The sequence below is a fragment of the Platichthys flesus genome, chromosome 20 (assembly GCF_949316205.1).
Source record: "Platichthys flesus chromosome 20, fPlaFle2.1, whole genome shotgun sequence".
Classification (NCBI taxonomy): Eukaryota; Metazoa; Chordata; class Actinopteri; order Pleuronectiformes; family Pleuronectidae; genus Platichthys; species Platichthys flesus.
In genome coordinates this window covers 768,788-792,500 of record NC_084964.1, presented here as the reverse complement: position 1 = coordinate 792,500, position 23,713 = coordinate 768,788, and the positions used below count along the sequence as shown (strand labels likewise).

The 23,713-nt window shown below is 39.6% G+C and overlaps 1 protein-coding gene across 1 annotated transcript in view; it reads right to left on the bottom strand.

Annotated features, from left to right (window-relative positions):
* Positions 1–1,061: 1,061 nt before the first annotated feature.
* The window catches only part of myo15b (myosin XVB), a 111,215-nt gene continuing 88,563 nt past the window's right edge, over positions 1,062–23,713 (bottom strand). Inside the window, exons 49-65 of the mRNA XM_062378709.1 lie at positions 22,388–22,529; positions 22,131–22,242; positions 21,726–21,999; positions 21,566–21,629; positions 19,861–19,933; positions 19,699–19,775; positions 19,533–19,609; positions 18,218–18,348; positions 17,993–18,087; positions 17,798–17,875; positions 17,608–17,704; positions 6,978–7,126; positions 6,757–6,887; positions 4,652–4,785; positions 4,420–4,553; positions 3,032–3,172; positions 1,062–2,666 (exon numbers count right to left, since the gene is read on the bottom strand). Coding sequence (XP_062234693.1) covers positions 2,610–2,666; positions 3,032–3,172; positions 4,420–4,553; positions 4,652–4,785; positions 6,757–6,887; positions 6,978–7,126; positions 17,608–17,704; positions 17,798–17,875; positions 17,993–18,087; positions 18,218–18,348; positions 19,533–19,609; positions 19,699–19,775; positions 19,861–19,933; positions 21,566–21,629; positions 21,726–21,999; positions 22,131–22,242; positions 22,388–22,529 — 1,966 coding nt within the window. The 3' untranslated portion in view covers positions 1,062–2,609. The remainder of the gene's footprint in view (positions 2,667–3,031; positions 3,173–4,419; positions 4,554–4,651; positions 4,786–6,756; positions 6,888–6,977; positions 7,127–17,607; positions 17,705–17,797; positions 17,876–17,992; positions 18,088–18,217; positions 18,349–19,532; positions 19,610–19,698; positions 19,776–19,860; positions 19,934–21,565; positions 21,630–21,725; positions 22,000–22,130; positions 22,243–22,387; positions 22,530–23,713) is intronic.

Below are 23,713 nucleotides of genomic sequence, written 5' to 3'. Positions count from 1 at the left end.
TAATTGACAATGATTTGATTGAAACCAAAACGTAAAAGGCCTGATATTAATTCCATATTCCAACAACACAGTCATAAAAATTTTCTTACATGATAATAATGCTGCGCATGTCGCTGCTGTTAACTTTATTGCCAATTAAACTGAATTAATGAATTAATTATCGAACAAAAATGCAATAGAGTTGTGTCACTGTCTTGTGTCACTGTCTATCTCGTGCTTTATATTTTTGCAAATATAATTTACAGTAGATATTTTATGATTGCAAAAGCCCAATAGGAAAGGAAAATTTCATCTAAACCTTACAGCACTTGACTGGAGGAACATAAGCTGCTCTTACATTTACAAAGTTTAACAGGGTGTAGTTTAACTGCTGATGGTGATGGAAACAGTCCAGGAGCCATTATCGATCAGAATTCATGTAGAAGCTCTGTTATGATGTCCCTTTATGTTCTGCAGATTAAAAATAGTATGCATTAACACTATTTAATGTTAGCTTACACACTAAATTCAGCTACAATTCTTTACTCCGGTGAAATATGAGGACATGATCAGCACTGGCTTTTTAGATTAATTAAACATTACGAGCTTTCCATCGGATGATGAATACTTATAGCTAGATCTCAGCGCAGTCGGGAGCTCGGATTGGTCAGTCGCTGGTGTAGGGTGGCCGTGTTTATAGAACGTTACTTGAGAGTAAAGACCCACCTCTACAGCTCCTCCTTTTTGTCGAAATATGGTAGCGTTGCTGGCCCCAAACCGTCAAGATGAAGATAAGCAAATTTGAAACTACTGGCTTCAAAACAGCAGTCCACAAACCAATGAGGGATGTCACACTAGGTTGCCACTTGGTCTGGAGAGGCCTGAAAACAATCTCTGGCCAAACAAAGCTGACTCCCAGGCTGCAGATAATTAGAAATAGGTAAATGTTTTGAACCTGTTCTTCTACAGGTTTGATCAGGCATCTGGTCCCACCCTGCCAGCCCTGCTATAACCCCCCTCGTCTGCAAACCCAGTATACTGCCCTCTTTGGAAAATATGATTAAATGATCACGTGAAATAAATTGAATCAACACATTTCTTTAATACATATAAATGATACATACTAAAATTACAAGATATTATTTAAATAATGGGGATGTTTAAATTTCTGTAATGATATCATTGGATTTTAAACCACGAAAGGAATATAATCAGAGCATTCATATTCATACAGCTAACAAATTAACAAATTCCAAATTCTGTCATATTATTAGTATTACATGTGTCAATTCTGTATTACTTCATCTCAGATAACAGATCACTGAAGAGAATATTATCTTAGGTATGCATAGTCATGTTTGTATTCAGTTAATTTTAGCAATAACACAAAGAGTTGTACCTAAACAGATCAGTTAAGAAAAAAAAACTCACCTTTGGTATAAATTGGGTCTGTGAGTTGTGTGATTAGGGTTATGGTTAAGGTAAGTTTCAGCATACAATTACAAGTTCATGTAATGTCCCCTGATGTGAACTAGGACAGTATATATATATATGTATATATATACATGTTTGTGTGTGTCTGTGTGTGTGTACTTCTACAGTTTCTTTGTGCGGATTATTTTGAGCCTAGACCCTAAAGAGTAAAGAGTATTTTGGAAAATGAGAACATTTGTCCGGTCCTCACTTACTGGCCCAGCTTTAATAGGCTGATTATTGTTTTAAGGGTTAGGGTTTAGATTATATTATATAACATTACATTTAGCTGACACTTTTATCAAAAGCACCTTACAATAATTGCATTCAAACATGAGGGTTCAATCCCCGAATAACAAGAATCAAGAAATTAGAATTTTCTTCAAGAAAGCCAAACTATAATGTGCTATAAGTGGGTGCCATTTAAGTGCTACTAAATTGTTAGTTTAAACTTTTATCCAAGGTATAGTTGGAAGAGATGTATATTTAGTTTGCGGCAGAAGACTTATATCATTTCTGCTCTCCTGATGTCATGGGGAGCTTTTTCCACCATTAAGGAGCCAGGAAAGCAAACAGTCGTGATTTTTTTGAGTGGTTAGCTCGCAGTGAGGGAGCAACAAGCCGATTGGCAAATGCAGAGTGGAGTGAAAGGGCTGGGTTGTAATATTTGACCATGTCCTGGATGTAGGATGGACCCGATCCGTTCGCAGCATTGTACGCAAGTACTAATGTTTTGAAACGGATGCAGGCAGTCACTGGTAACCAGTGAAGGAGCGGTTGAGTTGAGTAGTGTGAGTGACTTTAGGTTAAAAACCTTTCGAGCTGCTGCATTCTGGATGAGCTGCAGAGGTCGGATGGCACTAGCAGGTAGATCTGCCAGGAGGGAGTTACAATAGTCTAGGCGTGAGATGACCAGAGCCTGGACCAGAAACTGTGCATCCTTCTGAGTGAGAAGGGGACGTATTCTCCCGATGTTGTGCAGCATGTATCAGATAAGAATTAGGGTAAGGAATTTGTTTTGATGGTTAAGGTAGGGGTAGGGGGCTAGGAAATGTATAGGTCAATGAGTGTCCGCTCTAAGATACATGTACAAACGTGTGTGTTTGTGTGTGTGGGATTAAGAATGTTTACAGGTGATTTGAAATGGAGCTGGTAACTTAAAGCTGGATCAACTCTTCAATAATCAGAACAAGAATGTGGCACAACTCCTTGGCCTGAAAGAGAGATTGAGAGATCAAACATGTATGCACAAATCTCAATAATTCTGACCAGTCTATTTGAAATTTCAATGTCTACCAGATTTCACAGCAATTTAGCTGTCAGATACTTTGGTATTTTGTTGGCATTACCTTTCTAAAAGTATTTATGTGGTAAACCTACCCTTTGCTTATTAAACCAAGACATTATTTTTTTCTTTGAAAAGCTATGTGATGCTAGATTCAATTTTGCATCATCACATTATGTCAGGGTTTCTCTCAGGTCTTTGTCACATTCCCACTACATTCCACAGGTGAATCCATATGATTGATGGCAAGTTTTTCACAAACATTTAATTTGTAATCATAACTGTAGTTATTACCTGTTTGAGATGAATGGTGACTTTTTTGGGATAAGCTGAATTGCCATAATGGATGGTGACTGCTGGCACTTTGCCATGTCTCTTTGGGCGGATGGTTTGCATGGACTGTACATCAGCCAAAGACATCATAAACACCTGCACCTACATAGGAAAGAAACATGAATCATCAGATGGGTGATATTGGCCTTTTTTGGCAGTTCACAATATACGGGTGCTTTCATTGGATGCCAGAGTTTCTGCAGTAGTGATTATGATCCCGCCAATACACCTGCCAGCTAGCCAGTTATCCATCAGTGTGTTATCCTTAGGACCGTTTCTTTGATATTGAACAACTGGAATCTTCTCAATCAATAACAATATTTACACCATTCATGTAGAAAAGAAAGTGTCTAGGTGAAATGGAGAGGTTTATCAGGTTTTTATACAGAAGCAAATGTCTGACCGAGATGAGTGGAGCAGCAATGACAATTGTAATGATTACCAGTGATTGAAGTATATGTGATAAGGCATATTCTACAACTAAGCAGTCTAGTTGGAATCACAATCAATGATCAGCTGCTACCACAATCCATGATCACAATGCTTGATGTGGCCACACAAGACCTTCAGAAATGTAAAAAAAAATTATAATAGTTACAAAGAAAATATCTACAGGTAAGTCAAATTTTCTACATTTGCAAAAAAAAAATGGCAAACGTTTTGCTTGCATCTCCTTAATGGCAATGTTAAAATAAACATTTTAGTTCATGCTGACTATGGACTAAACAATGCACAATCTCTAGATTTTCGCCATTGCAAACACACATTAGTTTAATAATATCAACTTTTTTACAAACCAAGACTGACTTTAATTGCATCATCACTAACCTTTATTTTCAATTTGTCACAGAATGTACACTTATGATCAATTGCTCTCTGTAATTTTCCTTTTTTGTAAAGACATAATAATTGAAGCATCCACATATACTCCTCAATTCCTTTCTTAGAACATACTTTTATCAGAGGGCCTTTCCTGATTTTAACTGAGTCTTAACTTTGTTTATAACTCTCGTTTCAATTTATTTTATTAAGCATTTTAAACAGCACTTTTATTTATACCCTGGGTCGTCTAAACCTGATGTTTTACGACCTATCTGTTTTTATGCTGCCTTTGTAAAGCACTTTGTAACATATATTAGTGCTCTATTAATAAACAGTATTATATTATATTATATCATTACCATAAGCTATCTATTATGGTGTTCATTGGATTTATTGTTTCTTTAAGTGTATTTGATTTGGTATCAAATGGGGTATTGAGAATCATGAAAACATAATTGTATCGGTGTTGACTACAACATTTTGGGAATAGTGAAATCCCTCGTCAATACTGTGGTTTATACATGTACCTGTGTTTTAGGGTCAAGAAACAGCACGCCCTCCTGGCTTATGCTGACCATACAGGGGGAGGGACAGCCACTCAGGCTCACCTTCTGGGCCAAGAAAGTGTTGGAACCAAACAAAGGCAGACTGCTCATGAACTCTGAAAGACAGAAGGTTCAGGCAAATATAATTGTCATCAATTATCATGTTAAAAGAAGAGAAGAGGAGACAGAGTAGCTCAGATGAAATACTACTTACCAATGAAGCCTGTTTTGGCTTCTTGAGGGCTGAGAGATTGCATTGCAGCTATTTGACCCAGACAGAAGGAATGAATCGACTCAGCTTTACTGCTGAATCCGTCCTGTGAGGGCAGGTACTGCTTTATCTCTAGCCTAGGGAAATAAAATTATAAATTGTCAACATAAAATAAATGTAGGTTCTAAAAGTTGTTGCCTTTCCACTACTATTGTGACTATACACAGAGGAAAACCAAATCTATGCCTATATGTGGTCAGTGGATGGATAAACTGATGTTAATCAAGCAATATAACCAGCTCCTAGATCAGAGAACTTTTGGGTTCCATTATCATTTTTAAGGAGACAATGCATAATATGATTTGGCGCTATACAAATTTAACTGAATTGGTATTGACACCAAGGTTTCTGACTTGATCACTGTGCAGAATAAGATGATGATATAGATGCAATCTTTTGCTATGGAAAGGTGTCCTACAATACAATACTATTTACTCTCCTGAATTGGAAACTTTGGACACAACTTGAGAGTGACTCCGATTTAATTCTGTACATTTATTGCATTATTTTATAGTATATCAAATCATGTAATTTCATCATATTGGATTTTTATAGATAGTTAATTTTGTCTGATAATAATAACCTGCCTTATTGATAATATGTTTGCCTTTTTCCTTTAGTAATACATTTTGAATTAAAATTGTAATGTTGACCTCCACAGTTTCACCTATTGATAAGGAAGTATTAGTGAACACATAAATACTATGCAAAATGTTAGGATTTATTGTGTCTAGATTTGTACCAGCTTGCTATTCACTTTGAAATATTTTCTTCATGTCCTCAATATGTTGTTTCCATGTTAATTTATTATTAAATTATTTAAATTTGGACTGTTTTTCATCAAACTAAGCTATGAGGATTTCCAGGACAAAATATATTATTATATTCTGCAATAGTAGCAAACTTTAACAACTCTGTAACATTGCAAATGTTATTAATTTAAAGTTATGGACCAATCACAGATCCCCGTGGTACTCCACAAGTGACCATCCTAAATTGTGTGTCATTGATTTGCACACATTGCTGTGTGTTTTTTTTTTAGATGGCATTTCAGCCAGGAGTAAGCAGGGCTCCAGTCTAACTTTTTACATTGGTTGAACTGGAATGCCAAGCTTTTTATCCATTTGTTCACCAAATCTCACTAATAGCAATGAATTGAAACAGATGTTTTAATGATGTGTATGACGAAGCCTTGTTTATTGCCCTTGCCTTTGGCCTGATTTGATGGCCTAACGGCGTATTAAACCCATCTCTTAATAAAAACTGTTTCTCAAAGCTGTTTGTGAGTGATCCGTGGGTCTTGCATTTGATTACTTATTTGTTATCAGTTGTTGCATGTATTTACTTTATCAGTAATAATTACCATCCATAACACACCAGAAAACAGATGTCATGTGACCATTCACGTACACTGGGCATGTGTGTGCGTAAACAGGAAGCAGAATTTCCACTCACCACATTGTTACGAAAAACATCAATGGTGAAAAGTCAATCAATCAATCACTCAAATTTTATTTGTATAGCCCATATTCACAAATTACAATTCATCTCATAGGGCTTTAACATGGTGTGACATCCTCTGTCCTTAACCCTCAGCAAGAGTAAGAGCAACGTAAGAGCAAGGATAACTTTTCTTGGACCCACAACATCGTGGAACTCTTACTGACAATAAGTGTCGCTGCCTACCAATTTTGCACCATTCTTTTCAGACTATACAAAGTCAGGTAATGCAAACCTTGTTTGAGGTGCCACTCTCTCTAACTTAAGACTTTACTTAGCTAAATATAGTCAGTTGAAATACCTTATAAAATTAAAACTAATACATATTTAATGTGAAGAAAGACCAAAATGTCCAGGTATTTCATATTTTAAGAGCTCTGGGCAGCCAGTAAGGGATTTGTTTATTCTTAACTCGATACGATTGTTTTTAATCTGTTCATTAGGAAGACTATGGATTGGATGTGATTGAACAATGAGTTGGTTTCCCACAATGTCATATTCCTGCATTGATCTGAATTGTTTTTTTTAGATCAGTGTGTTTGACTCACAGTGAGGGCTGATTTCCTTGACCTTGAGCCAGATGCTGCAAAGCGGAGAGCTCTGCCATGTGCTGGATTGATGGGGAACCCCCTCCAGCAGGAGGAAGGATCAGTCGCCCATTCAGATAGTCGCCTAGGAGCTAGAGTTACACACACACACAGAAAGTTAGTATATAAATAACAACGAAACTGAAACTGGAGCAACGTCTACTGTGAACTCATCTTGTTACCTGCTGATAGTGGAAATTCATATAGAGGTCACTCTTGAAGGACAGAGGGGCTCTCCACATCACTCTCCTCAGAGACAAGAAGATGGAGTTGTCATCCAGCGGAAAGTCAAAGAGGTACTCCTTAGCATGGAGGGGACGCACAACTCCATCTGACAGTGGAGGAGCAAAAAATATCAATCAAAGCAGATCCAGATTCCTTTCCCTTTGGGTGATTTTCCCATATAATATTTGCTAAACTGATTAATTACTTCCAGCTTGACTTAACGTAACAAACGTCGGTTGCCCACTACTGATTAAACTCAAACCATCTTTCCGGCTATAATTAAAACTCCCTGTACACGATTAGCTGCACCTCCAGTCAAGTGTTAATTTTGGCAGCTATTTTTGATTTAGTCTTAGTCTTTTGACGAAAATGCATATTATTTTTAGTCACATTTAGTCATTTTTATCCTTCTTAGTTTTAGTCTAGTTTTCGTCGACGAAAACTCAAAACATTTTAGTCTAGTTTAAGTCACATTTAATAGCCACATTAAACTAATTTTCTATAAAAACATATAGCTGCAGCCTAATAGCTTAAAAATATATATTTAATTTTAAATGTGAAACAAATAGGGAGAGCAGGTCAGACTAGAGGCGAACACAGATACTGCAGCTCGGTAGAAACCACCTGCAGCTTCTGCTCTGATCAAGAGCGGCGCTGATCTCTGAGCAGCTGGGACCAGAGAAACTCTGTGTTTTCGCTGTTTCCATAGTTAAGACGCAGTCAGTCACTGAGAGGCTGCTCCACGTGAACGAGCTCTGATCTCACTGTGTCTCTCTGAGCTAGTGCGCAGGGGCAGGGGGGCGGAGCTACGGACCGGAGGGCTATCAGGGAGGACACACACGCACACACACACACAAAGACACACAGACTCACTCGCCCGCTCCTGATACTTCATGACGGCCTGGTACGATGATGTTTTAAAAATGATTGTGACTTAGTCAACCACCAACATTTTCGTCTCATCTCGTCTCATCAACGAAAGTTAAAATGGATTTAGTCTTAGTTTTTATTTTCAAAGATCCGTTTTCGTTACGTCTTCGTCTCGTCTTAGTCATGGAAAAAGGTTCGTTAACGAATATATTTCGTAATAATTTTCGTCAACGAAATTAACACTGCTCCAGTCATCAGTCAGTCAAGCTCTTGAAAGTTTGGCGATTACTCCACCTTCATCGGACGAGGCTCTATAGGCCATGGCACAGTGCGCAATGCCCGGCTAGACACACACGGAGCAAGCAAGCGCTCCTCTCCACTCGCAAAGTGAGAGCCAGGCGGCGTGCGAGGCTCTCACTTAGTCAATCAAGTTCACCGTGTCTTTCAGGATTATCCCTCTCATTTTCCTTCCGTCTTTCTCTCTGCATCTCGCTCCGGCCAGAGAGCCAGGCGGCATGCACAGGCTCCATTAGCCAACCAAGAGTGCACACAGCCCCGAAGGACAGAGAGCCAAGCGGGGTGCACAGGTTCCATTGACCGAGCCAGGGTGCACAATGCCCGGCTAGAAGCACACGGAGCGAGTGCCCCTCATGACCTGCCATGAGATGAACAAAAACCCACACAGGAGTCGTCTCACTGATGCAAACCTTCACTCCATCTAAAGGCTTTCTACCGCACAGAATCTTACCACAAACAATAATGAACTGGCAGCCCAAAAAAAAGACAAACATCTGGCTCTGGCTCATGAACATAAAAGAGTTGTCCAGCCTACCTAAATATGTTTTCTTTTTGCACTTTATCCAATATCCTGCCCACCCTATTTGGCCATCGACATAATCCCAGTAGGGGAGAGCGCGGTAATGTGAGACATTGGGTAATGTGAGACACCCCCTGTATCTAGGCAACGGAACACATTTTTGGTCACTTGACTATTATTTTTTCAAGCCCCTACCATTCCCACCACTGCATTGAAGGAATTGTTGGTGCTGGTGCTGTGGAAAGTATGTTTTTTCACATAAAATTGTTTTTTGCATGTAAGAGTACAATTTCTTGCTTTGAACTTAATCAACTGTTGTGTCAAAACAAATTGATTCAGGTAGAAACACTTATACCATACATGTTGATGATCTTCCAACATATAAAACCATGTTATTAATGCTAGCTGAAGATTAGCCTGAATTGCTAAGATATGTTTTTTCTAAAACGGTGGCTGTGGGGTAAAGTGGGACAATGCTGTGGGGTAAAGTGAGACAGTGTCTCACTTTACCCCACCATGAAGCACAAGTTTAGTTTAGTCTTAAACATATTTAATGTAATATTACATTACATATGTTTTATTTTTAATGTCATAAACATCATGCCAAGAAACTATACACCAGGAAGACAACCTGGGGACAAACAGCCCTCGCAGAGATGGAGAGTGCAGCCGCTGAGGTCATGCAAGGAAAGAAGTCCTTAAGAAAAGCTGGAAGGGATAGAAATATTGATAAGACAACCCTCAAAAGATTCATAAAGAAAAAGAGAAAGGGAAAGTAAATCAGTAGCCTGGGGTGCAGTAGCTGAGTTAAAGAGAATAATCACAGATTAAATGGAGAAGGAGCTTGCCAAACACTTGAAACAACTAGCTGACCAGTTCCACGGCCTTGCTCCAGTTAAGTGCCATGAACTGGCATTTGAATACTCAGAGAAAAACAATATCCCTGTCCCTGCCAATTGGACAGAGAAAGAATGGTCGCATGAATCATAATAATTATAAGTGTGCTTAATTGACCAATCCCCATGATTCTGTTACTAGTCCGATATATTACTTTTGGAATGTGGGTTTGTCAATCTAGCTGTCAGGATTTAAACTATTACAACATGTGTTGTTATGGTAGTTTTAAAGACCACTATTTTAAAAACAATCTTATTTTAACTGCCCTTTGTCCTGAAGACATTCTGATCATTTTCATTGCTAGAAAACATCCTGAATTAATGGGAAATGTGTACATTTTACTGATATATAATTTTAGCTCGCCTAGAGGGGAGCAAATGTAAAAAATGTCCCACATTACCCCGCTCTCCCCTAATTGAATTTCAACACTGATCTAGTTGATAGCACTGCAGACGACCTAGGAGTAACACTAGACTACAGAACCTCTAAAATAGAGGCTTGTAAAACATATCAAATTAGTTCCAGTTGAAGCAATGATATATGGAGCAGTAATTCTGCAGGGACAATTAACGCATTTTCTCCTCTTTCTTGATTTTGTGTTCTCTCTTTGTGTATTTTCAAAACCACACACAAAAAAGTATTCTCTCAAAACAGATTCTCTGGCATGAATCATATTCTCCATAGATGTCCAACTCAAACCAGTGTTTCCCAGAAGTCCCCATCTACACAAAAGCAAATTAAAAAGAGCCACAGGTTTCACATCAGCACTGCAGTCCGGCTGAAACAGCTCTACTGAAACCAGTATTCCTAAAAACCTTAACAGTGGTGTTGTAGTGCAGTGGTGTATTCCACACAACTTGTAGGAGCCAAATTAACCTTTATGTTTACTCTTATGTTATCTTTCTTTATTAGTACGTGCATGTGTGTGTATGTAGGAATGAATGAGTGACACTAGTTCCATAGGTGTTTTTACACCCACCTAGAGGACACCTGAACAGGATCTGAGAGGCTGAAGGTGGGGCCCAGGGGAAAAGGCATAAGGAGCCAGCAGCCAGAGCACCTGGGGTGGCTGAGGAAGGCAACAGTTTTTTGACCGTGTGCTGTGACGTTCAACAAGGGAACTGTGATCTACAAGAGACTCTTTAGTTTAATGTCTTTTAGTTTGTTTCAACCAATTTGCAATCCACCTTCCTGCAATAAACGGTCAAAGGGACCAACTGGACTCACCTCTACTCCTCATCTTTTTTACACGCGTCAGAACCTAAACCGAGCTCAGCCACCAGTAGTAGTAAAGTAGAAATTTCTGCTACAATTTAGTCAAAAAACTGCCCTGGATGGATGTACTTGGAAAAGAGGAACATTGGATGGAACTGGATACTGGAACAAAGGAAGTTCAGGTGTGAATTCAAGTGCATGTGCCACTATGGAATGGTAGATGGCCAAGATTGAATCCGAGTGAATCCACAACAATCGGTATGTTTATGAAGAAACTCTGAAAAAATAACCTTGTTTATTGTCTTAAGAAAATCATTTTTGTGGAATATTGAGTTATATTTTTGAGGAAAAAAGGACTTTTGAGTTAATCGAGTTGAACAAAGAGCTTCAGTTTCCAATATGGCTGACCATGCTGTTGATGCTGAAAGGCAAAAAGAAATGTTTTAGTAAGAAAATAAGACGAAACAAGCAAAACAAGTTAGAAAGAATAAATAGGCTGCTTTGTCTCGCAAAATGAATAAGATGACTGGACTCATGTCTGACCCTGCAAACCTGGAGCAAGTAAAGAAGAACTTGCAGGAATTTATATTTATGTTGGAGGAGTTTAATGAATTAATTTCAAGAGCTTTTGTCAAAGGATGAATGTGTCACAGACACAGGACATTGGTATGAACCGAAGAGGATTAATATTGAGGAGTTTAAGACCAGGGCTGATGAATGGATTCAATCGTGTCCTGTTGTTGCACCTTCAACAGAGAAAGAGGAGGAAATTAGTCCCAAGGACCGCATCTCTTCAGTTAGTAGGGGATCTAAAAGTTCAAAATCAAGTTCAGCTTCAGCTTATCTGGTGGCACAGGCTGAGAGGGCAGCACTTTTAGCCAAGGCTGGTGCTATGAAAGAAAAGCAGGCTTTAGAAGAAAAAGAAGAACTTTTAGCCAAAGAAAGAGAAAAAATTAGACAGCAAATGGAGACTTTGAATTTTGAAGCTGAATTGTCTGCTACAAATGCCAAGCTTGCAGTGTATGCTGGTGCTGAGGAGCAAGTGACTTCTACCCCAGCTGATGGCATGAACGTGTACTTCGAGGAAAGGAACCTGGAACTCGCCGACATGGACACTGTGCAACAAGTGGCTCACACAACCAACATGTTTGAAGAAAGGATTGTTCGACCAAAGGATCGAGCGAAACATGTACCTTTTGTTTCAAGCACACAGCAGACAAGGTGAACTGGATGACCATAGAGGACACTGGTTACTCCAGGAAACCCCAGAGGCCGTGGGTCCAGCTCAAAGGTCACAGTCTACATTGAATCTGCAGGCAGATCGTGCAACTCAAGGAGGTAATGATGTTTTGAAACCTATTAAGCAGAAATCCATAGATCACTCTGACGAAGTTGAGCTCAGAACAGAATACAGATCGCTGGTTGATCTTGTAAACTCCCGGGCAGACATGGCAGGTCCTATGCTGCCTGAACAAGAGCAGTACAGGTCATTACAGGACAATGTAGATCCCATTAATCTAATTGCGATCTTGAATAGACAAAATGAAATCACGTCTATGCTTGTCAGACAGCAGCAATTATCTACATTGCCACCTAAAAGTGTTACTGTCTTTGATGGAGATATCTTAGAGTTTAGGTCATTTATGAACTCTTTTGAACATAACATTGACAGTAAAACAGACAATGGACAAGACAGATTGTTTTACCTTTAACAATATACAAAGGGCCAAGCTAGGGACCTAGTAAAGAGCTGTCAGCACATGGATGGAGATCAGGGTTATCTCAGAGCCAAACGCTTGTTGCAGGAACATTTCGGCAATGAGTTCAAAATTTCCACCGCTTACATTGAGAAAGCTCTTAATTGGCCTATCCTGAAGCCTGAAGACCCAAAGGCCTTGAATGATTATGCTCTGTTTCTGAAAGGATGCTGTAATGCCATGACAAAACTGGATTACATGAGTGAACTGAATGTTGCCTCTACCTTAAAAGCCTTAGTCATGAAATTACCCTTCAAGTTACGGGATAGGTGGAGGACTAAAGCTCAGGAGAAACTGGATGGCAACAGCAGGATTACATTTGCAGATCTTGTACAGTTCATTGAGAAACAGGCAAAGATATGTTCCAACCCAGTATTTGGAGATATCCAAGATTCAGTTGCAAGTAGGAGTAAAAGGCCAGAGGAAAGAAGGCCCATGTTTAGGCCCAAGGTTAATTATGCAGCTAATGTGGCGGCAGTAACCACTCCAGTGACTTCAAACATGGACAGTGATATCAAATCCCCATGCCTCTGCTGTGATGGTGCTCACAGTCTGGAGCACTGCGCTGACTTCAAGAAGAAAACACACAGGGAAAGGTTGAATCTTTTAAAGGAAAAGGCCCTCTGTTTTGGATGCTTGCTTACAGGACACAGAAGCAAAGATTGTCATGCGCGTCTGTCATGCAACATCTGTAACCGAAGCCATCCCAGTGTGCTTCACATCAACTTTCAGGTCAAAGGTGACCTCAAAGTCAGCAGAGCCCCCAAAGAGCATCAAAGAGGTGAGGTCCAATGTTTGTCGGCATAATGGGGCCGGGAACTCTAAAAGTGCACTTTCAATCTTACCTGTTCAAGTGAAGACTGTGAAAGGCAACAGGATCATTCAAACTTATGCTTTTCTTGATCCGGGCAGTTCAGCAACATTATGCACGGAGAGGCTGGTGCAGAAATTGAGCCTGGAAGGGAAAGCAACAACTGTTTTGCTAAAAACAATGGCACAAGAAAGGCCTGTCAGAAGTATGTTGGTGTCAGGTCTAGAAGTGAGCGAACTCAAAAGCAACAATTTCCTTCCTTTACCTGAAGTCTTCACTCAAAGATCTATGCCGGTGACAAAGGACGACATAGCAACACAGGCGGATTTAAGGAAATGGCCTTATATCAGTGAAGTCCAATTACTCCAAATAGACTCTGACATTGATTTACTCATTGGCATGAATGCAGCAAATTTGATGGAACCCTGGCAGGTGATCAACTCACCAGAAGATGAGCCCTATGCTGTAAGAACCCTACTAGGATGAATAGTCAATGGTCCATTGGGAGGATGCAGTAAAGGTGTGGACAAGGCCACAGTGACTGCTAATAGGATCTCCCTGGTTAACCTGCAAGAACTTCTGGTGAGTCAATACAACACTGATTTCAATGAGAGTCTATGACGAAAAGACTGAAATGTCAGTAGATGACAAGAAGTTCTTAAACATTGCCAATGAAACTGTTAAAGTGATAGAGGGTCACTACTGCATTAACTTACCTTTTAAAGCTGATAAAATTACGATGCCTAACAACCGTGTGATTGCAGAGCAACGCCTTTTGAATCTGAAAAGGAGGTTCAAAAGAGATCTGAACTATCAAAAGGAGTACGGAGAGTTCCTGAGTGATGTCATTCATAACGGTTATGCTGAAATGGTCCCCCCAGCACAGGTGAACAGAAATGATGGGAAAGTTTGGTATATCCCTCATCATGGGGTATATCACCCAAAGAAGAAGACCATCAGAGTAGTGTTCGATTGAGGTGCAACATTTCAGGGAACAACCCTCAACTCTGAACTACTCCAAGGCCCAAATCTGACAAGCACACTGATAGGAGTGCTCTCACGTTTCAGGAAAGAGCCAGTAGCACTGATGGCAGACATACAGGCCATGTTCCATCAGGTCAAGGTTACAGAAGGTGATACAGACTTCTTGCGCTTCTTTTGGTGGCCAAAAGGAAATGTGGATGATGCTTCTACAGAATTCCGAATGACTGTTCATTTATTTGGAGTGGTCTCTTCACCCAGCGTTGCAAAGTTTGCACTCAGAAAGACTGCAAGTGAATTTATTTATTTTAAGTTCATATTTTGAGATTATTTTAAGATTGTCATACTACTGAAGATACATAAACTGCAAATAGAAATGGCTCATTTGTAATTTAAATTATTGTCTTTGCCTCTACAAAAACAATTAGGGGCCGGTATGTAGGAGCCAAATTAATCTTTATGTTTACTCTTATGTTATCTTTCTTTATTAGTACGTGCATATGTGTGTATGTAGGAATGTTTTTACCCCCACCTAGAGGACACCTGAACAGGACCTGAGAGGCTGAAGGTGGGGCCCAAGGGGAAAAGGCATAAGGAGCCAGCAGCCAGAGCACCTGGGGTGGCTGAGGAAGGCAACAGTTTTTAAACCATGTGCTGTGACGTTCAACAAGGGAACTGTGATCTACAAGAGACTCTTTAGTTTAATGTCTTCTAGTTTGTTTCAACCAATTTGTAATCCACCTTCCTGCAATAAATGGTCAAAGGGACCAACTGGACTCACCTCTACTCCTCATCTTTTTTACACGGGTCAGAACCTAAACCGAGCTCAGCCACCAGTAGTAGTAAAGTAGAAATTGCTGCTACCAGTATTCCTCAAAACCGTAACAGTGTTGTAGTGCAGTGGTGTATTCCACACAACTGTTTCAATCCACATTTCTTCTACCACCCTCTGGTGTGCATAATTCAGTAATTTGCTGCAAGTCAAATTCTTCGTACGACAGCAAAAGAATGACCTGCCTTAGTCGGCCATTGACTGTTTTGTAGTTGTTGCTTTTGTTTTGTTTGGACATGCAAAGGAGTGTACATAGTAATATTTGCAATACTTGCAAACTGTTGTATTTATACAATATTTAGATTGAAAACTACCCCTTGTAAAATAATGGTTTACACTATTTTATGCAAATGAGCTGTTCCAGGTAACAGTTTACTCAAGAAACTACTGGCTCATATTGTACTTTACTAATTGAGAGTTTGATTGTCCAATCTTCATGTGTAAATTGGATTTAGAAATAGTTGAGTCAAAATGCAAAGTCATACAGTTGTCTCACTCATATGTCTGTGGACCAGTATTGATGCAAAATCTGCATCTGCATTTGCATTAGAAATTAAATGACAATGTGAAAATACTTTTGGCCCATTCTTGGGTAAACAAAATATACAAGAGTAGTCTTACATGTCACTGTATATAACATGCAACATTTATCCTTTGCCGGTTGTACTGCTTTAAATAAATAATTTATTATTACCACTTCTCCAGGCTCCACAAAACTTAACAGCACTGACTTTATGCATTTGTTTCATGATCAAATTATATTTATTCCAATCTAAATTGATCATCTCCCGCCCTTAATAAATGATAATGTTGACCATTGAAATGCAATAACTTTATTTTTGAGTCCAAGTGCCAACATCTTAAAAGTGATGAAGTTTGTAGTTCTTCCTTACTCTTCTTGACGGTTGAGGGCAGAGGATGTTGCACCCTTTATGAGTAATAGTTGTTGCTGTCGGAGATGCGTCATGTTGTTCACTGTACTTAGAACTGTAGTATAATTGTACTGTACGTTGTGAATTAAGTAGAAAAACATTTACATCTTACTGTTAATAAAACATTCACTTGTTTTTGTTTTTTTTCAAGCATTCAACTACAGTGTATATCGGGCGGCTGTGGCTGAGGGTAGAGTGGTCGGCCTCCAACCTGATGGTCGGTGGTTCGATCCCCAGTCTGACCCATCTGCATGCCGAAGTGTCCTTGGGCAAGATGCTGAACCCTGAATGCCCCCCCCCCATATAATAACAAAGTGCTGCGATTAGATGCACTGTATGAATGTGTGTGAATGGGTGAATGTAAAGCTGTCATGTAAAGCACTTTGAGTGGTCATCAAGACTAGAAAAGAGCTATATAAATACAAAACCATTTACCATTTATATAGAAAATATTTCTCATGAACTGTGCTGTATGAAAACATTTAATCTAAAATTGCTATAGTATGTGTAATAGGGCTGGGTATTGCCTACAACCTCATGATACGTATCACGATACAGAGGCCCCGATACGATATGTATCCCAATACACGTTGATTTTGAATATTGCCCATGTCCTGCACAGAATTTACTACAACAGCTGTTCTTTATTATTCCACATAACAGCAAAGGCGAGGTCTTATGGATTGCAATACTCAAAATACATAAAATTATGGCCATTAAAAGATCTTAAAAGTCAAATAAAATAATTATCTTTCTAATCCCAATATAAAAAATAAGGCGATGCACAGAAAGGATCTGTCGCTCACGTATCTCTTCCCAAGCTCCCTGAATATGGTATTTTTTAATGTCCCTCGTAAGCGCAGAGCGCAGTTGCGCAGCAGTGCTATAACAGACAGCGTAGGGGTATTTTCTTCGTATACTACGAGTGTTGCAACTTTTAGCGGCTATAGAGCCTCATCTTCAGCACAGGCCAGGTCCGCTTCAGTTAAGGTCCACAGCTTCTTGGCATTCTTCAACAACTCAGTGGAGAGTAAGTAAGAAACAGTGGGCGTCTCAAGTGCACGTTGAGCGGCCAAATTCAGACTGCGGGCAAAGCATTTCACGTCCAATGTTTCTTCTTTGTTTGTTTTGAATTGAGCCGTTTGCTGTTTTTGCCTATGCTGCCACATATTGGCATTTTCGTGCACTGCACCATAGGTGAAGTTTGGTATTCAAGACGACCGTCAAAGCATTTGAGGCCTTATCGATACAGTAGCATCTGCATCGATGCGCGCATCGGCATGACGACGTTACGATATATTGCCATATCGATTTTTTTTAGAACAGTCCTAATGTGTAATGGCTTGTTATACCGAACAACAAACTGAACAAAGAGAGGGCCTGCCTCGAATCCACAAATTAACATTAATCTTACTTTACTACACAATTTATGACTTGTCATGATGTATATTATAATACATCACAATCTAATTTACCTTTGAGTTTGTTGTAGAAGATGGCAAAGTCTTTGATTTCTGTGAGATCTGAGATGCCCATTTCCGTACAGAACTCTTTTACCACATCTGCTGCCATCTTGATGAAGATTAACAAACCACAAAGAATGTTAATGGAAAACAAAAGAGTACTGTTTTTGTTTTTTATCAGTATGTATAAAATACATCTTACACTGAAGCTGTGTATCTTCGTAGGGAAATCACCGCCTCCTGGTAGCTGGATGGGAATGCGTCGAAAAGTTTTGCCAGCCTGCAGAAAACCATGGCACAGTCCTCAGGCAGATAATGATGGAATGATGGAATGTAGCAGATAAAATACATAATGAAGGATTTGCTTTTATATGCACCATTGCATTGGTTAACTTACCAGAATGGCTTCCGTCTCGGTCTGTGAGGGGATATTTCGGCGACCACCGAAATCGAGAGATCGTTGAAGGTTATCCATACACACATATGCCAGCTCTGAGAACAAGATGTGCATTGAATAAGCTACCTAAACATTAACTGACTTTTTTAAACACACGTGGCAGGTTGTTTTAATTACTGATAAGAGGGTTATCTGTGTGTGTGTACTATGTTGTGTGTCTCTTACCTTGGTATGGATGTTCATAGTCCTGAGAGATGTTGTGTAGGTGTTGTGTGATGTATGGCTGCAGAGTATCAGAGCAAGGGAAGAACCCAGTCATCAGGCTCAGTAGCCGCCAACCAAGGGTACAACTGGATCTGTTGAGACAACACACAACAATCAAAAAACAGCAATGGTGGATATGTTTTTCTTTGTTGCAAAGTTTGAATATAATAATAACTTTTTTTTTATAGCACTTATCTAAACTAGGTTACAAAGTGCTTCAAGAAAGAAAATTATAATAAAATGGTAGGGAGATTAGGAGAGAGAGACCAGGACGAGTTATGTAACCATCACATTTGAACTCTGTAAGACTAATAATATAATCTTCAATTGTACCTTTCATCATCAAGTGTTTCAGCCTTTTAATCGCAATAATGTTTAAAGCCGAACCTGAGGGTAGGCTGGGGCTAAATGTAAATCTGACTGGCTACTGGCGTAGGCAAAGAGTCAAAAGCTTTCATAATTACATACATAAAATTTGGTATACAATACAGTAATACTGTTTGTAGAATTACAAATCGCATGTTAAAAATATGTTTGGAGCAGAGCTTTAAGATAGAGAGTTGTTGAGCCTAATCTCCTCAGGCAGGGAGTTCCAGATCCTCGAGACGTCCTAACAGAGAAAGCCCGGTCACCCTGAATAGCCAGCCTTGACCTAGGGTCCGCTAACGAGGACGGGTTGCGACTGGGATTGTAGGGAGCCAGAGCTGCGAAATGTCAGGGGAGCGAGCCCATGTTGAGCTTTAAGATATCAAAAGAATCTTAAAACCAACCTTGTAACCATTACACAGTCATATTCTACGTATTGTTACCCTGTTAAAAGTTGTTTTTATTAGTTTTTCCTTACTCTTGTTGAGGGTTAAGGACAGTGGTTGTCTCAAAATGTTAAAGCCCAATGAGACAAATTGTGATCGGTGAATATGGGCTAATCAAATAAAATTTGATTGATTGATTCATTGATATTCTACCGATTTAATATTTCACTCTTGTTGCATTGTCAAATCCGAAATGGACGGTTATAAAAATTATCAGAATTTATGTAACACTTTAATTTATTTAAATCTGAATTTATATCCAAACTTTATTCTTCCTTATCAAAATCTCATGTTATTTGATCCATACTTGGAAACATAGCTTTAAAACATGGTCTATTTTTGTAAACCATTACAGAGGCAGATCTATGTGGGTTCATTTCTTATTATTTTAAATTCCTGTTGTTACTTAGTAGTGTTATGCAATTGAAAATATTTCCAAAATGTATTAAATGCCACAGACTCACTTGGTTGGGTTGTTGGTGGTTTGCTTGATGACCTGACAGTAAAGTTCATCTTGCAGCAGCTCCTTTTCTTTCCCTAGCTGAAAATAACAGAGAAACACTTCTTTAAATCCCAAAGTCTGATTGTTACCCATAAATCTTGCATATACATAGTTTGATGCAGACTGACCAATAATATATGGCTAAGGCAGTCTGACTGGGTTTTATCCTTTTTCAATGGCATTTCACCCATGAACTGCATCAAGTCTAGAAGGACAAACAAATGGAAGCATGACAGAAGAACATCAATGATCATGGTGTATATTCGCATGCTTAGTGTGAGTACACTCACTCATGAAGCACTGGACAGCTAATTTATTGATTTCAGGACCATTGTAGAGAATGAGGGACTCTTGTATGGGGACCTGGATAAAACAAGAAAAAAGTGCAGTTAGTTGTACTAATTAGCATATGTCATTGACATGGTTGTTCACTTTGCTGATTTGCATGAGGAAATGTTGTGGTGCTGTAGATTCTTGTAATGCTCTGCCCCATATGAAATGTATGCAGCAAAGAAGATATTTGAGCAAGAAAAACAATGGGCAGGGCGTTACAGATCAGGGGTCTCATTTATAACCGTTGAGTATGTACATAACAGGTGCCTGAAACGTGCGTACGCCACTACTCACGCAAACGTTGGGATTTATAAAAAACAAACTTGACAAGAAATTTGCGCAAGCAAACTCTGACCCATGTGTACGAACGATTTGGAGACGGGAAAATGATGATGCAGGCTTGAGGTGGTTAACTGAAACCAGATTATTGGTTCACTTCATCATTTACAGTAAAAAACAAAAGCTTGCGCTCTCGCGACACATCTGTTCCACACAATCCTTTTAATTGAAAATAAAAAAATATATATAAAGCAGTGAACGTGACTGTGCCATCAGGCGAACAGAGCAAACAGAGCGCACTGGTGGAGGTTAGTAGCGGTAAGGATCAAGTGATGTGAGGTAATCGGTCCAATTGCTCTAAATAAAAAAATACTATGGTGACACTGGTGCGTGATGGATGAAAGCGATGGAAAGATGAGGAGGAAGTGAGGGCTCAGCAATGTCTGATCAGTTAATAGTATAGATTCTATTGATCTGTGATCTTGTGCTGAACTGAGTCTAGTATGACACAGATCGACCAATGGAACCGAACCATCCCAGTACAACACAAGCATATAATAATAATTGTTAAATTCTAAAGATTGAGGACATCACAGCTGTCTCTGAATTAAATAATCCAGCATTTTTGGATGATTAAAATATACGAACATGAGATAAAAAAAGTTCTCTCAAATTCTGAGTGTGTTTTTTCTTTGTAATGGAATATTTAATTACATTTCACAGCAAAGACAATTATCAATTCTGGTTCATACAACTCTACCTAGCTACGGCTAGGGACCAGAGCACCCATGTCACTTTGTCTGACTTGGGGTCAATGGCACAGAACAATGGAATCACATTTGATTTATTTTTAATAAGCCCCTCCTTTCAGAGAGGTAGAATGTTTATCCAATCAGCTCTCTGTGTGTTGTCTTCAAGCTTAGAAACCTGTTTCTCAGACACGTCGTTCTCTCAGACCCCCGGTCGTCTGCGCTGTTAACACCTATGCACTCTATCGCAGACAGTGGGATGGCCCCTGCTGTTAAGACCTTTTGTCTCAACAGAGGCTCAAAGGTATCTCCAACGAATACACATCTGAGTCTTCCAAGCTGACCCCCACATGTTTTCAGTCTTAAACACACAGGAACACATCAGAATAATATTTCCATCTAAAACTGTAATTCCTTGCATGAAACATAACTAAATATAAAATCTCCCATCACATCTTGCATCCAACTTTGAATTGGATCTATTTTTATTTCAGGCTTTGTTCTTTCTATCGTCCTCACTCTAACTCAATGTATTATCCACAGCAGCAGCAGAGTATCAGTGTATTTTCTTCGTGACATTGCTGCTGTCCCATAAAATCACTCTTTTTTTTTATATCTGAGTTTACTGTCTTACCTTTGTGTGCTGAACCACCTCTGAAAAGTTCCTTCCACTGGCTGGCAGACCCATATTCCCCACTCTTAAACAAAATAATAATGGTAGCACAGAATTAGTTATGCCACTATATAGGAATCGGAATTATCTCAGCAGAATGAGTTGCGTTTTTCTATTATACCTGAAGTATTTAATGGCAAACTTAGCCATAGGTGAGAGGATCTCCAAATCATTGACTGAGCCCTGAATTGAGCTCTGGACTGATCCCTGGAGCAAAGCCTCTCTTGTCAGTCCAGCACCATTGGCTGGACTGACAACTTTTGTGGTTCTTATGCTTTTTCTCTTTGGATCTGTTTGGTCAGGTTGGAGAGAGTGGTAGTCCGGTGCTGCAGATGGCTGAGTAACATCTTCAGGAAAAAGACCAGACCGCCCTCCCAAGGTCCCAAAACACCAGCCTAGTGGAACCCCAAAAAAGTAATTTGTTGGATTAGGGGATGTGTATATGCATCCAACAATGTGGTAGTTTCAAGGGTTTGGTGTGCCTTACTTTAATCAAACATTTCAAGAAGCCATTAAATTATCTCACCTGTCTGGATTCCATCCATTGGTAGAACTTTGATGATGTCACCCTTGCTGAAGCTGAGCAGACTCTTGTCATCTGTCACAAAACTCTTCAGGGCAATTACATGACCTGAGTCCTAGAGAGCATGGAGAGGAATGTCCAGAAGGATATGGATTAAAAGTTTTGTGGCTAAAATACATGCATAGGGTCACATTGCCAAACAATGCAACAAAGCATCAAAAGGACAGATAAATAAATGTACGATGATAACATAATTCTACCTTGATGAGCTCCTGAAGGAATAATTGGATCATGGCAGTGATCTGAGGGGCTCTGTTGGACTGCAGCACCAAGTTTTCATTCTTCAGCTCCAGCTTCACTCTGCCTGCACCTTGTTGGTCAACTGAGAACAGTTCTGCAAAGCTACATTGTGGAGAATACAGCAGAAGATAAATATAAGACAATGCCTGTTGCCAGGGACTCCAACTCTGCCTAGCTGCAGTGTGTCTCTCTCCCCCTGTGTGTGTGTGTGTTCATCACTGGAGTAGAGTCAGGTGTGCAGGAGACCGACAACTGCCAGTCATCACCATCATCCTGCTCAGCTACAAATACCTGGTTCCTCAACAATCGAAGGCTGTTGTAGTCAGTCGCATTTCCAGCCATTCTTTGAAATATGTTCTGATGTTGTTTTTGCCAGCCAGTAGTCCTGTGTTTCTCTGTACCTGCAGTTCCTCTGCCTGACTGCTGCCTCCATCCATTGCTCCCTCCTGTCTCACCTCAGGGATGCAGCCACTACCTGTCTCTATGTGCTGCTTGTTCTAAAACGTGTAACAGTTTTAGAATTTAAGTTGCACTAATCAAGATGCTTTCATTAACACCAACAATTGATTTCAGGTATTTTCTCTCAAACAGAAACCAAAAAACAAAACTGTAGGATGAATATTGGACTAAAATTCATCAGTGGAACAGAAACACAACTACAAATTAATTTTATTATAGGAACTGTTTGCTAACATGTTCTCTATCAACTTTATGATGTTATAATACACTGCTCAAAAAAAATGAGGGAACAGTTATTCGTAACAGTATAACACCAAGTCAGTTAAACTTTGAATCTGAATCAATTTCACCTGCTTGGGTGCAAATGAAAGGGACAACAGGTGGAATAGAGACAAAAGCAAGACACCCCTACAAAGGAAATGGTTTTACATTTGGAGGCCACTGACTGTTTCTTCTCTAGTTTTGTGTTCTGCTAGTATCCTTGTAGGCTATACTTGCAAACCAATCAGGTTGCCCACGTAGTCCAGCTCCTACAGGATGGCATATTCGTATGTACGGTCGCAAGAAGGTATGCTGCCTTTCCCAGCTTTGTGCAAGACTTTGCCTGGATGCCTGCGATGTGAGTTTTGGAGCCAGTTTGCTTCAAGCAAGTGAGAATGGTTGTGATAACCCAGTGGCCTACTTCTCAAAGAAGCTCAATAAACATCAGCAAGTGAAATCAACCATTGGGAAAGAGGCCCTAACATTTGTACTAGCTGTATGAAATTTCGAGATCTATGTTGCCAGCAGTGAGAGGGTCGTGGTGTACTCAGACCACAATCCTTATG